We start from the raw sequence: 15,841 nt of genomic DNA, 5'->3' as shown, positions 1-15,841 counted from the left end.
ATAGGGAGAAATAGCAGTATGGTAATTGCTGTTTTTCCAGAGATGACAGACAGTAAATTATTTTGAAATACCTCATTGTACCCCAGGCAAGTCATATTGTGTCTTCCTTTTGCATGACAATGTTCCCTTGTTATTTGGGAAAAATCTTAGAAGCTGCTGAGTGATCTCAATCCAAGTGTCTCCAATGAGATGAGTAAGAACATCAGTTATTTAAATTAAAAGAAAAAGAAAGCTACTGATATTTTGGGTCATAGTAACTGCCAGCAAATTCAGGTTTTATCCTCCCAAGATTATTCATAAAAACTGCAAGAAGATGTTCAATTATTTCTAGCTATCTTGTCAGGTAAAATGTTGCCATATAATATTTTGCCTTGTGTCCATTTCTTTTAAAACCTTCCATAATTCTCATCCTAACCTATATTACACTCTAGTTCCTGACAAGTCAGTTCGCTTCATTTCCACATCTTGAACAAGTAACTACAAAAAGCAAATGATGGAAAGAGCACCTATTACATGTAGATTGTCCTCAGTGGAAGGTGAGTAGGTTCAGCAATTTCAAGGGTTTGGAAATAATGAGTGGAATTCAAAGAAATAATGATTGTTACAAAATTTCATGCACTCTAAAAAAGAGTTTAAAAACAGTCTGAAAACTTCCATTTCATCTGAAATATTCGCTCTTCCATACAGATAATAAGGATAATGAAAGAAACTAAAGGCAAATCTGGTTTATGTAAGAATCAAGTTATCTTCAGAATGAAATACAATTTGTTTCTTCAGTCTACTTGTATGGAACTATTAGGTTAAAAATAATTTTGGAAAATAAATATATTTTCAAAACCAAAGACAAAACCCTAAAGGTATAACAAGGAGATTAAGAGATAAAATACTTTGTCAGCACATGGGATTCATCCAGGCCCTACAGCAACCTGGGAATGCCATCACCACTGGGAACAGCTCCACTATAAAAGCAAAAGGGATCAGCATCATCGGCTTCTTTATTAAGATTTGTAAATGCCTGCTTTCTTCTAGAGACAAGAGATATTCACATTATCTAACACTGAGCCTCTAGGCTTGGTAACTCACACGACCTTAAATTATCCTGACATAAACCTAATCATTGACAGTGACAGTAGAAGGAGTAACTTTCTGGAGTAACCTGAAACACACAGATAAAACAAAGAGGAAAAATTTTTCAGTACAGAACAGAAGCAACTACCAGAGAAACAGAGTACAAGTCAGTCAAGGTAGATGCTCCGGTACATAAAGCAGGGAAGGTGGACACTTTGATAGACAGCAGAAAGCTCTTCCTTGAACTGAAGAGGCACATGGAGCAGGTGTCACCTCTTATATCTTAAAAGGTCAAGGCCGAGGGAAGATAAGACAGACATATGCTACACAGGCAGATGAGCTTGAGTTAGGACCTGGCTACTGAGAGCTAAATGCCCATATAGACAATTACCTGAAGGAGAAATAAATATTGTAAATAAATATTAATAGAGAATTACTAGTTTTGGTCTCTGGTTTTAAAACTAAAAAAAAAAAAAAAAAAAGGAAAAAAAATCACAAATCCAATACTCTGAGCCAAATATGACCTAATCCCCTTTCGGAAATAAATCTTACCTGATCAACTGTAAAGACTTTGATCCTTTCACTTCCCAACCATTTCTGAAATTCTTTTTGCCAGTTTTTTACCAAACTCCCAGGGGTGACAATCAGCACTCGCTTTAGTACAGGTTTGCACCCATAGACCCCTTGACGCAGAAGAGTCCAGACAAGCGCAATGCATTGCAATGTTTTTCCTAAGCCCATTTCATCAGCAAGAATAGCTCCAAATCTGCCACTGACTCTGTAAGATATAATTAGGTGGTGGTCACAATTTAAAAGACATATCTATAATTATTCACAACTGGTTTAGGCAATTGCTTCTTGTAGTTGTTTTCTGAAGCATAAAGAGCCTATTTATACTTATGCTCTACTGTAGGTTTTCATTCAGTTATACCAGAAGACCTTAGAGTAAAATTCATCACTTTCTAGGTTAATGCTTTAGTCCTCGGAAACCAAATAAACTATATATAAATATTATCTAATATTTTTAAAATTCGAATATACCTTTGAATACTAATCTATTATTTGGTAAAATTATTTTGAAAATACTACTGTATTCTATCAGCAGGCTCGTACAGCAGCTTCTTTATCCTAAACGCCTGAACTATAAATTATATGAATAAGTATGAATTATATGAATTATAAATCCCAGAAAGCAGTGTGCTTTAGCACAGGTTAGATTGTAATCCATGTTCACAAGACTTAGTGTTTGCAGTAGAACTGACAGGCCTTTTGGTGCAGCAGCTTCTCATCACATCTGGCAAAATCACAGCAAGCATTATGCTACATACAGGTCACAAAAAACAACCTTTACTGGGGGAAAATTACTATTATTAATTAACTGAATAATTGCTCAAATCTTCCTATTCAAATTGTTTAATTTAGAACATGGGTATGAAAATACCACAGGTATTGAAAGCCAAAAGGATAATTATTGTCTTACCTCATTCCTATTACACATTCATATAGAAATATAATTCCTTCTCTCTGATGCGGTCGTAGATTATTTGCAATGTATGGATCCACAACTACATCCACCACAGGTAAACCAGCCTTATTGAACGTCCACTGATGACTTGCATTTGGTCTTGGCATAACCAGAGAATCTTGAAGTTCAAAACATATGCAAGTATTGCACAAAATCACTATTTTTAGTCTGTTAACAAAGATTATAATTTCTATAACTCAGCTAGAGAGTAAAGTCAATGATCTAATGACTGTTAAATATACTGTTTAATATACTTATCATTCCCAGACAGAAAATGGATTTACCAATGGAGCATCTAGATAGCTTTCTAAATAAAAAATCCTTTCACAGAGGGTTCCCAAATAGTCTGCATTTTCGTCAAAGGTGAAGGTGAAAAACTGAGAAATCTCAGTATATTTTAACACGAGGTGAAACTGCCTACCTAATGAATGTTGCAAGATGACTTTGAATGCATAGAGTTAAATCAGAGGAAGTTCTAAAAGGCTTATTAAAGGAAAGTTTAAGAAAAAGAACATAAACAATGACCTACATAAAGTCTAGACACTACATTTCAAGGGGATACTCTTGTAGCTGCCCAGAAACACTTCTCTGCCTGAGAAACACAGATAAAAAGACAAGAATCTGTTAAAAAAAAAATAGGGAAGCACTGTGAGTGAGCTGACAAAGGCTGCCACAGTGCATCAATAAAGGAAGCTGACAGGTTGAAGACATACAGAGACAGAGAGCATGAAGTTTGGGATATATTCTTTGGCTACATCTAAATGATATTTTTGCTTGCCATAATTTGTTTACAAACTCTAATGCCATCATTTCGCCAGACACTGTCCATACTGTGTTGCTTATATTGATGCCACATATCCTCACTGAAAACTTGTATTGTCAGCGGACAGAATGAGAGAGCAATGCATAGCTGCTGGTATTGCTATGTCACCAGAGCAGATCTATACTGATAATTTATTCATGGGAATATGTTGGTTGATGGCTTGTATCATTCAGGGAGATTTTGTATCCTACTGACAAAGGGCTGAGTTCTGATAAATTATATCAAATCACATGCCTGTACAGATGAGAGCCAGTGGTGACAAAAAGGTAACTTTTCTGACAAAATTTTGCAGCCTCGGAGATGGGGAAGAAACAAGGCTCAGAAGAGCAATGATGAGCTTAGAAATCAGACGTAGAAGATTTACATCTTTGTCACTGTGCCCTGTTCTGTTGAGCACAAGGATAAATGGCTTCCCATTTTGAAGAACCTGCAGTTCAACCAGCTGTTGGCATAGACCTCAACATGAAAACCTCTGAATGCTCCAGTTCCAAGGCCCAGGTCTAGGAAAGTATCTCCATTACTTCTGAAAGAGCTTATGCAACAAGGTATTAAATAAACTACGCAATTCTCCCATGTGGGCAACACTAATGAGTGAGAGCACAACCTACTGATGTGTTGAGGGTTCTTCATGTCAGGCAATGTAGGGAAATCTCATAAAAGGTACTTAGATCCATCAGAAGAGAAATAAAATAACCCAGAGCTTTTTGACAGACTAGTGCGAAAACAACAAAGTTAATCTGAGCATTGAATATATCAGGTCTTTGCCAGATCTTACATTAGGAAGCTAAGGCAGTATCATCTTGCAACCACAGGAACAATCTTAGATACAACATAAGTTGAATTCAGACCAGAAGCTGGTGTTTATAAGGTTGCTCTTACAAAAAGCCCAATGATATCACTAATTACCACTTCATTGAGATTTCATTGTTTATTTACATAGCAGCCAGGTAGCAGCTTTTGAAAGTCCCATAGTCTCAGGATATGAGGTAAGAAGTAGAATGGAGGTGTAACTATAGTAAGAAAATAAAACAAACTTGTATTTTTTTTAATATGCATTGCTCTGTTTAGTAACATTTTTTTAAACTCATGTCTATCTTCCATCTGAAAGATAGAAGCATCAGCAGAATATAACTCCTAAATGGTTTGTTATTGACAGACCAGAGAGCGCTTCATATTCAGATAAGCAAAGCCACTTCCTGCAGCTACCAAACGTTTACAGGAACCCTCTTGTACAACTGCTTAACCAGCCTGTTTCTATGCAATTTGTGAACTCTCACGGCTCTTCAGTACACAGTACTTCAAGTATCATAAAACAAAACTTTTATTCCGAAATGCATCTGGTTAGGTTTGGGCAGCGTAGTTCCACTCGCTGGCTGTGCAGGATCAGGCGCTGTCAGAAGCAATTCTTTGAATCTGGTTTAACCTCTCTATTACTGATCCTGCACTGTAATTACCGTGCTGTCATATCATGTCAGTGCTTCACTGACCCCAGTGGGAAGCTGGAACTCACCTAGAACTTTCAGCATGTGTCAGACTGTTTCTCTGATCAATATACTCATTTTTTTTCAGCAAAATTCTCAGAAACCACCCTAACTTGTTTCTACAGACATCTGTAACAACGAGAAATTTTATGCAGTGTAGAGCATTTCACTTGTTAGAAACACACATGATAAAATCCTAACATGATATTGATAGAAACACGAGAACCATATGTCAGAATTACTTTAGTAATATATTGCGGAACAAGAAAATTTTGATTGCACATTCGATTTTTTTTTTGAGAGCCAGAGGAAGCTTAAAGAAACTTAAAAATCTGAATCTTACTTGAAGCATTTGGATCGTGGCGAGGTTTGCAGCTTTGAGAATCTTTGAGCATATTCTCTTTAGTTTTGGGTTGACAGACACTTTTGAATGGTTTACAGAATGGTTTCATGTTAGTTTGAGATAAAGAAGTTTGGTCTGTGTAAAGAGTCCCTATTCCAGCCTGAAAACACCTGCCACTGCTGAAGTCATCTGCTGAAATTACACCCATCACTTCAATTTCTTTTCCTCCAACCATCAGTGTCTGGCCTTCATCAAGACTGTCTAGCTCTTTAGATTTATATCCAGTACCTAAAATAATATAAAAAATTAGCAATTAGGACAACACAGCAAATACTACTTCCTTAACATCTGCAGGAAGAATAAACAAAACTGCCAACAGGTATTTGATTCTTAAGCATTTGTATTGGTACACATACGAACCCAAAAGCCTTTCCCCTCCTTAATAGAGCTTGACATCTCAGTGCTAATAATCACAATTAGATACCAGAATATGCCATCAAATATTCTATCACCATCACCCACAATCAGTTCTAGTGAATGTCAAATATCCATTTAAGAGAAATTCCAGAAACAGCCCCATATCATACAACCTAGCAGTTCGCTTTACTTTTAAACTTGCTCAAAACTAATGATCATTCTGGGTTCATTTTCCTGCCTTTCCTGGCCTGACATGAACAACACTAGCCTCTTTGGCTGCTGATCTAGACAGAATATTATATTTTAAAATAATTCTAAATTAGCTTTTTACAATTAAGGACTCATATGTATCTGAAATCTTTACTTCTACATATGCTCTGAAACATATATGTCTGATTTTTGCCAGGATTTATCTATCAACACAATGGTTCCCCTTAGGGACTCCATCAGGTGGGCATTCTCAGAGCAGCTACCACGTACTATTGGTCTCACTACAAAATAGAGCTGCAGCTGCAACTTTCTCTTAAGATAAAGATGTAGGAAAGAATGGTGGTTCCTTCTTTTAAACAGCATTCTAGTGGGTGAAGCTCTCACATAAGAAATGGGAGACATATAGCTTCTTTACTAAACGCTGGGAGGTCAAAGCCACATTTCTACACCAAAATTAGAAGCAGGAATGCTCTTTACCCCAGTTGTTGAACTTGTGCCAGTTTGAATAAACAGGATTGGATCCTTAGTTGGGCCAAAACATAAAAAGCATGACTGTGTAGACCAGCAGCTAAAGCACCTGTGAAAGAGGCAAAACTCTCCAAGGTTTTACACATATTTTATCCAACAAACACTACACATAAATACTGCTGGGAGCTGTTTGCAACGCTCAGGTCTCCCATTTCCAGGAATGTGCCTTTTGCAAGGAGTTGGAGTGTGGAGATCTGGATTTGAATTCCTTTAAGAGAATACATTTACTGAGGTGTTTCATGGTCCAAGCAACTACTGAAAAATAGCCTGGCCAAAAGGGAAAGGGGATATTTTTCTTCCCCTCCCCTAAATGCATGAAAAAGCACACTGTGATCCTTATTTTGACAGAACACTTGCTTTCAGGAAAAGGTTAAAGATGCCAGAACACAAGAAAATGCACATGCCTTCCTAAATCAGGTGCCTGGAAAGGGCATTTATGACCTCTCCTTTGCTCTGTATTTTTGTTTTCTGTTACTGCCCCTGCATAGCTTCAATCTGAGCATACTGAATACAGGTGTATGCCCGTGCAGGATCTTTCAAATTCCACTCTGAAGACTCTAATTCCAAGATAGGATGGGCTTTAATGGTAGACGGGAACTTAGGAAAGGCAAAAGGCAAACCTTCAAAGCTCAAATGTTTAAGCAGCTGCCAGAAATAACTGTTTCATAACATAAACTAAGAAACAAGAGAGTGCTTCCTAAATTCTCTGTAATACATTATTAAGGAATTAGGACATTTGTAGGGGAAAAAAGCAGGATGTTCTGCTGCCTTGAAAACAAGCTACAGCCTATGGTGGTTTTAGGTTCTCATGCCCCTTCTTAGATCCAGCCCTGGATCTAAGGAAAAAAAAATATCTATCTTTGCCTTTTTTTCCCATTTAAAAATAATAATCCTTCATGCTCATTCACATTCAGTGTAAACTTCCTAGTATTAAATGCAATTCTGGAGGTAAGCACCACTACCAGACCTTCCCTTCTCACTCAATGGGCTTATAGAATAATTGCAGAAATTTAAAACTTACAGTGCTTAAGTTGATCAATTTATTATTTTCTTAGAACCAACATGCATTGAAAGCAACTCTGGATGGGCAAGTTAGCACCAACACTGGTATCATTGTGCTCCCTGACACCACCAAACACAGCAAATATATACAAATATATACAAATATATATAGTTTTATCAGCAAAAATCAGAACAGCCATTTCTCTACTGTGTTTTCTGCTAATTCAGGAAGACAGGACTAGAAAAAGACACAAGAACAGAGTAGTGGCAGATGCATTCCAGGCATTACTCTCTTTCTCTCTGCCTTTTTCAAAAACAAGCAAGCCTATACATACATTGCTTTGCTATAAATAAATTCAAATTAACTTCTAAGTCACAGACTGATTTGCAAATCAAAACTGCCTGGTCCTAACAAGCTCACAATGCCACAATTGTAACAACAGAGAAGCCATCTTAGCCCTAAAATCAATAAAATTATATTTTTGTAGCAACATTGTCCAATCCTGCTCACTTACAAAACACCTTTGGCTCAGTTTGCAAAGCTAATTCTTGCTTTGCTTTCAGTAAAAAATGACTGCTTCAAGCTCACTGCAGCCTATAGTTTGCAAGTCTTATTTTTAACTCTGATAGCAACCCAAACTGAGTCTTACAGCAGCAGCTGCTGCTAAAACTACAAGACTAAAAATTGCTACACAGTTGACTTTGGCTTGGCTGGAAAATGTTGCTACTTGCTTGTCTTTCCAACAAAGATAATATTTTTAGCTGTTTGGCTGAAAGGTAAAGACCCAAGTTCTGACATTCCTGGCTGCCATACTACTCACTGGAATATCTACAAGGAACTTACCTGCATATTTTCCCATAATTTTAACACCTGCTCCAATGCACTGTGTGAGCAACCAAAAGCAACTACTCATCCCTCATTTGGCACCTCTGCTGAGTTAGTACAGCCGTTCATTTCCAGATCTCTCCTTGGATTAGTAGTTGGTGTTTCTGTGAATAATGTTATTCAGCCTGCTCCAGCCTCCCCCATGCATCTGCCTTACATGTAAGAAAGATACAGCTTTCTTGTGGTCTCCTCGCAGTCCCCTCTAAAAAAACAACCTTTTCCTCATTCTGTGGTTGACATTGGTATGGAGAACTCTAAATTATCTAAAAAGTTGTGTCTCTGTTATTCAAAGCACAATAATTTTAAGCCCATTGTTCACTTAACAAGTATGCAAATCTACAGTACCTCTTCCAATGTCTTTGCCTTCCATATCTTTCAATATTACTGACTTTCCTTTTGTAATAAGAACTGCATCACCTTCCCACTTCTTGTGCTTTTTCTTTGATGCCTTACACCACACAACACTGAAATATTTCACAAGGCACTCAGGTTCTTCCTGAGCTGCTGCTTCCTTTGCTGTCCCTGATGCTGGCAAATACAATCCATCTAAAAGGAAAAGAAAATAACAAAGAACATCTCAGATTCTCTTGGCAAACTATACAGTCATTTGCATTTCAAACAAATCAAGGACAATCTATGCATTTCATCTTATATAAACAAAGTGGTGTCTTTCCTGTCCTGCTGATGATAAGTTTGAACTGAGACAGAACAACACGTAAGGACTCATCCTGAAATAGGAACCATTAAATTGTTTTTGGAAACTATGCACTTCCAGGAAAAGCGCATTGCTTGCTACATGAGTGAGCTCCTGATTTGACATACAAGGGGATGAGTGTGGAGAAAGAATACAAGGAAAGGCTGAGGAAAAAAAGAAAGACCACAGGAGAAACTGAAAACAGGGTCCTGGTGAGATGGCTCTGGGCAATGTTCTGGAAGCAAGGACAGGAATATAAAGCTTGGGAAAGGGGGCAAAGGAGGCCAGGAACCAGATCTGAGACTGAAATCATTAGCACTAAGTTGCAGAATAACCATAATCGTAATAATGCAAAAGATTATTTCAACTCTTTTCCTTATACCCTTTAAAAATAAGTAATTGTGCAAATCTTGAAACAAACCATCTCTTGAGTTTGCAGCAATGCTGTTACTAAGCTTAGATAGATTTAGATTTGTCAGCAGTTACCTAATCATAAGTATCACAGATGTAAATAGTAATAGGAAATACTTGAGTTCATAAGGTTAAGAAATCAGAATAGAACAGACAGCAGTTGACTATACTATTGATTAAGAATAAACACATGCTTTCAAGAGTTAGCCATCTGACATAAGTAATGGTAGATAAGTCCTCAGCATTACCTAAAGGAATATCTGTAGCATTCCTTTTCCGCACATGCACAGCTTCAAAGGGAGAATCAGACTAATTTTCATTAAAATGCCCTTGCATGCTGTTGAAGGCTTAAATCGGTTTGCTCCTTAGATTCCATCTGGGATTCAACACTATACAAATCTGTTACAAAATAGTGCTTATGCCACTGACTAACCTTTCCAAAATTTGCAAGTGTGTTGGTATTTAAAGGACAAGCAGCAAGAGTAAGTTTTTGCTCACAATAATGGTCCAATAAAGAGGCAACTTTATCACTTATACATCAACTCTACATATTCTTAAAACAGTGAAACACTCATCAGTTACATGCCTAAAATAAGCACAATTTTTCAGACTAGCATTTACTAAAAAGGTAGTATTTAAGTGAAAAATGCTTTATTTATTGAATAGGATTTTCTTCCCAAAGCTCTCTAAAAGACTTATTATCTGTATAGAACTCTGTGCTAACACAGTGCCTAATGTAGATGGGATTTTCCATAGGTGGATGTTTCCTCAGGGTATCAGCCTGGAACATCTGTAGTGTTTCATGTGACAGATGCCCCATCTCTAAGGGGTAACAGGGCAGCTCCTGAACACTGGTGCAGCCCAGAGGGATGAGAAAATGGAACAGAGCAGCTCTTTTTGAAATGTAGGGGATTCTTTGTAGATGAAACCTGGGAAACCAGCCAGAAAGCAAGAATAAATCCTTACAGTTTTGCAAAAAGGTACAAGGGCTCTAGTGGATCTTCAGTAACCACAAGCAGTAAGATTAAGAGGAGTGAAGGGCGGGTGGGAAAGAAAGAAAACTTGTACTCTGCTAAAAATACAATAGACTAATTTGATTTTACATTGAGTTTCTAATTGTAAACTGATTTAACAAAATAAATACAAGATTCTTTTCTGTTTGCTTTTCAAACTGATTCTCTTAATCAGCAATTTCTTTGCTCGTACTAAGATTTTAAGCAACTGTTACCGCAAGAACTGGTGACCTCATTGCAGGACTTCCTTCTTCTCTCCTGAAGGACAGCCCTCCATGAACAAAAAACCACTTCCTCGTCTCCTCCACTGACCTCCCACATGGGTTTAGTGATCCCTGAGATCTGTTTTATGGTCATTGCTCTTTTACTCAGGGAGTCCGGCGTGGTGGTGTTTGAAGCACAGTAGGTTAACTTTCAGGTCAATAACAACCCTTCAAACTTTTATTATCCCCCACTTCATTTAAAATAATAAGAAAACCAATAGCTCAGAAGCAGATCTGGAAACTGCTAGCATTTTGTAATAGCAACTTTTGCCGAAAAGGATTTCCAAGGCAACCTGCCTCCAGTGAGAAGCAAGCTGGGCACCAACTTTCCATACAATACCATCATGTTCCTATGGGAAAAAAGGAAAACAACAGCCTCTGCGATACTCACATTTCTTCTCTCAATTTATCTTCTGAATTATAATTTCTGTTTATAAAAATATCCAATAACATTTTGTTTGTATGCCACATAAAGTATTTCTTTTTGCTTGTAACTACAGAATAGTCTCAGATAAAAGTGTTAATGTACTTTCCTTTTTTAAAAAATTAAACATTTTTATGTAAAAATAATTACATCCTCTCAAAATTATTTTCCATAGAATTGCCTTGAATAGAAAACCTAAATCTGTTCACCAACAATGCTGATTAGGTACTTGCATTCAGTCTTCTTTTTATCTTTTATATATATATATATATATATATATATATAATTCAGCATCACACCTATTTAACTTCAGAGATTTATTCCAGTGCAATAGCAGAATATCCAAATTTGATAAATTCAGTGTCAGGAAATTTCAGAATTGAAATGAGGCGGGTATTGTTACGCATGGGGATTAAGTTCAGTGTTTGATACGAGGGTACAGAGAGCAATGGTGTCAACAATAAAGCCCTTGCTGCTCACTGACTGTAGACAGTGGCTTAAGTAGAGCTGGGTTTGCTGAGACCCTGGAAGATAAAGTGCAATTGTAAATTCTGAGCTCTGCAGTTAATCAGTTGGGACTGACAATAATAAGTAACAGGAACAATGTGTACACCACGGTATGAGAAAGATCAGGAAAGCGTGCCCACTCATTTCTCCCCCAAACAGCAAACCGCCCAGCCTGGGAGTGCGGTTTTCTTAACCATGAAGAAACTCCACCAAGCAGCATGTGTTTCCTCCCAGAATGAAGGGCTTGGGGACTTCAAAGACATGGCTAATAAGGCTTTGAAAAGTTTCCACAAATAAAAAAAGCTTTCTCTTGCTGGTTGAGAAAGCAAGGGCTTAAGTTTCAAGATATAAAGCATAACCTAGTTGAGATGAGAAGTTTCAGCAGCCTCAGGAAGGTGATGATTTACAGAAAGTGGAACAAGATCCAGGAGAAGGGACGGTGGAGTGATCCAATGGCAAACTAGTTTAACCAGTTTCTGATGGGCAGGATTTAGAGAAAATGCATCATTTAGTCATTAAGTGCATTAGGTTACTGCCAGTGCACCAGAAAAGCAGCTGTGTTATGAAAGATTACAAAAGGTAATTCAAATGTGCATTTGAGTAGACTGAACACTGTAGCTTGCAGCACGGTATGTATAGGTACGAGCCAGCAGTGTGCCAAAAAGGCCAACAGCATCCTGGCTTGTATCAGGAATACTGTGGCCAGCAGGACTAGGGAAGTGACTGTGACACTGTACTCAGCACTGGTGAGGCTGCACCTCGAATACTGTGTTCAGTTTTGGGCCCCTTATCATCAGAAGGACATTCAGGTGCTGGAGAGAGTTCAGAGAAGGGCAACGAAGCTGGTGAAGGGTCTGGGGCACAAGTCTGATGAGGAGCAGCTGAGGGAACTGGGGTTGTTCAGCCTGGAGAAAAGACGGCTGAGACCTTATCAATGTCTGCAACTACCTGAAAGGAGGTTGTAGCATGGGGGGCGTTGGTCTCCCAAGTAGCAAGTGATAGAATGAGAGGAAATGTCCTTGGGTAGCACCAGTGCAAGTTCAGATTGGATATTAGGAAAAAATTCTTCATGGAGAGGGTTGTCAGGAACAGGCTGCCCAGGGAGGTGGCAGACTCACCATCTCTGGAGGTGTTTAAAAGGTGTTTAGATGAGGATCTTGGGGACATGGTTTAGTGCTAGAGTTAGGTTATGGTTGGACTCGATGATCTTGAGGGTCTCTTCCAACTGAAATGATTCTATGACTCTATGCTCTGGTGAGCAGGACACCAGTGGCCCTGGCCTGAGGTACAGTTCATGGGTGGGCTGACCCCATCCAGCTGCAGGTTGCTGCCAAAGCCCACAGGCTCACCTTTCCTTCCCTCTGAGCTCGCTTTTCCTTCCCTCTTCCCCTCTGCTTCTCATCCGCCAGATGCAGACAAGCCAGCTCAGTGAATTCCATCTGAAACTAGAGTGAGTGCAGGCAAGGGATAGGTGGAGTCTGGAACAAGGAGACGGGGAGGCTGCCCCGCTTTTTGTGGTAGCTCCTGTTAGGTTGGGGTGATTTTAAAACCAAGGGACCTGTCAAGCTACTCCACACCTCCACAGCTCAGCTTCCACATTGTGAGTATGGAATGAATGACACATTTCCCTCAACTGCTCTGAATCCGCTGAGTAAAAAGCACTGTTGAAATGCAAACATTGTAATCTAGAGAAGACAACTTTGATTCAAGTTGTGCTTTATGGTGTTAAAGAATTAAAAAGAGAAGTAGGCAGAGCCAAAACTCGGGCCTGAGGTAGAAGGAAAGTTGGGCTCTGAATGAGTCACAGCCGAAGCTCGGTGGCAGCGCTCTGCTGCAGCCACCCCCCACGCCTGCGTCCATTCGCTCTGCAAAGCCAGCCTCATCTCCACCTTCTGAGCACAGGAAGCAACAAAAAGTTCCTTAATCAAATTAAGTGAAAAGTCACAGTGGAATAAACGAGCTAACAACAACAAGGCATTGCAACATTAGAGATGCCAAGCAGGTGAGCCCATAAGAGCACTCAGAACAACCCAACCTCTTGGAAAACAGAGCTCACTCCTTTTCCCACATCCTTCTAGTTGAACTTTTTTACTAATTCCAATTTTAAGACTACTGAGGTAGTCTTAAAGATAGTCAACATAAAACTACTATAATTGTTATGCTGTTCCATAGAATTTTACAGAATGGGATTTAGCAACTGTTCTCCATGTGGGTAGTACTGGGGCAAGGAGAGATTTAGGAGGAACAAAAGACATGGAGGCAATTAAGCTTTTGAACTGGATCTGTTTGACTGATCACACCCTGCAAGACAAACACAAATCAACTCTGAGTTTAGGACTAGTGGAGGACCCAAAATCAGGCAAATAATACTTTTTAGTGGACAAGTCAGCAAAGACAAAGCAGGAACTAAGGCTTGGATCATTGTACCATTTTCCCTGAAGTCTCTTTGGTACTTTCTGCTCTTCAGCCTGAAAAATTTTCAGTCTTTCAGTTTCCTTGCTGTCAGCAAACACATGCAAAAGTCATTGGGCAAAACACTGCATGCCACTATAGTAATGGTCTACAATGAGTTTAGTGACCTCTTAAGGTAGTCATTCACTTTATTATCCCACAGGCTAAAGATAAGACCTTCAACCTTGCCTGCCTCACGTAGATGAAAACATCAAATTATATGGAATAATCTGTTTAGAAATGTTAATTTGCTCTAAAAGCCGAAAGATTAACATCTACAGCCCTTTGGTACAAAACTATGTCACGCTCCCACCCCATCCCCTAGACCCCAGCTTCCATTAAGTGAATGGTTTTAAGGTTGTGAAGTTGAGCAAAGTTTGGAGATGTCAAAAATAAGACTGTTCCAGTGACCTGATCTGCTCCATTGTGCATATGCATTAGTGATAAACTCTCCACAGAAAACATGCTGCACTACATCGCGGCAGCACCTCTTTCTCAGTCGGGGCAGAGAACTGAGCTGCTGGGCAGCGGCAGGAGCAAAGGGGCAGCTGCTGCCTCCATGACCCCTCAGCTGCCAAAGGTGTGTGAGGAAGGAGGCCGAGACCGCAAGGACAGAAAGTCCGCCCTTGTGGTTAGATAAGCTCAGCAGTCCCTTAGAGAACCAGATTTCACTTGCACGTCTTCTAGAGCCCCTCTGTGATGTAAGGAAAGTCATTTAACCCCAACTTACCAGCAGTAAGCATTTCTCTGAGCACCTGCTTGGCAATTCGGTCTCATTTGTAGTAACAGTGAACACTCACGTGTGCAAACTGAAGTTGCGGTTTGGAAATATTAACTGTATAGTATACTACAGCACTGAGATAATGTAGTCCTAGCTGATTCAGGCTGCACCTTCAGAAATAACGGGGCTTTTTGGTTTTATTCTCTCTGTCCCTCAGCTCCTGCATTATCTCCTAGAAAGTGCAGATTATACCAACCTCATATCTCACAAGGATGTTGTGAAACGTCATCACATCTGTGAAGCACTCAGATGCTACCATGATGGGCACCAGAGAAAAAAAGCACGTTAGTTAATTAATTCAGAGTAGTCTGAATAGTGTGCTGAAAACAAAGCATAAATCTGTAACTGAACAAAGAGGTGGAAAGAAAATACTGAATAGTGGCTAAGTGGACATACACAGTCCATTCTGTGAACTGGAACGGGCAAGGAAGCCTACAGAAATACAATCCGTAATCGTGTAATGAATTACTATAGCCAACAGCATGAGAAGGCTGGATTCAGGTTGCACGTATTTGCAAGTTTTGAGGTACTTGAGTTTGTAACTTTAATTTTATTTTCAAACAGGAACCTTCTACATACAGTAATAGAGATGGTAGATGTACTTAATTTGAACAAGCAGGAGCAATCCTCTCATCACTATTTAATGAAACATTTACCTCTTAAGGGTATCAGCTCCAGAGAAGGGAGGAAGGAGAGCACACACTTCCAAATTTATAGCTCCATGTCAGGAAACTGTTCTTCCTAAACCTCTCAACTGCCTAAAAATCCAACTGACTCCAGCTTCCACTGTAAAAATTTAATGAACTAAGCTGAAAGCTTCTGTCAAGTCCACAGAAATAGATGTGCAAGTCCTATTATCAAAGGAAAAAGCAGCATCATTGAGAATTCTGAAAGGCTGCAGGCATCATTCAGTGCACTGAGCCAGATCAGCTCAGTTAAAATGTTGAAGCCCATCAAATGCCATCCAAACTGACTGTTTACTACAGTTCTTAATACTGCCTTCCACACGGAAAG

At 39.1% G+C, this 15,841-nt stretch overlaps 1 protein-coding gene across 2 annotated transcripts in view; it reads right to left on the bottom strand.

Moving 5' to 3' along the window:
- The window catches only part of RAD54B (RAD54 homolog B), a 63,509-nt gene that overhangs the window by 13,982 nt on the left and 33,686 nt on the right, over positions 1–15,841 (bottom strand). Inside the window, exons 1-5 of one of the 2 annotated variants that reach the window (XM_071803946.1) lie at positions 10,617–10,686; positions 8,629–8,829; positions 5,241–5,528; positions 2,549–2,711; positions 1,621–1,846 (exon numbers count right to left, since the gene is read on the bottom strand). In XM_071803946.1, the coding sequence (XP_071660047.1) occupies positions 1,621–1,846; positions 2,549–2,711; positions 5,241–5,528; positions 8,629–8,653 (702 nt within the window). In that variant the 5' untranslated portion in view covers positions 8,654–8,829; positions 10,617–10,686. Of the gene's footprint in view, positions 1–1,620; positions 1,847–2,548; positions 2,712–5,240; positions 5,529–8,628; positions 8,830–10,616; positions 10,687–15,841 lie in introns of those variants that run through there. The other variant, XM_071803945.1, reaches the window with a different exon arrangement.

This window comes from Patagioenas fasciata, chromosome 2, assembly GCF_037038585.1.
Source record: "Patagioenas fasciata isolate bPatFas1 chromosome 2, bPatFas1.hap1, whole genome shotgun sequence".
Classification (NCBI taxonomy): Eukaryota; Metazoa; Chordata; class Aves; order Columbiformes; family Columbidae; genus Patagioenas; species Patagioenas fasciata.
The sequence above is the reverse complement of the archived record's forward strand: the minus strand, read 5'-3'. Positions and strand labels throughout refer to the sequence as shown.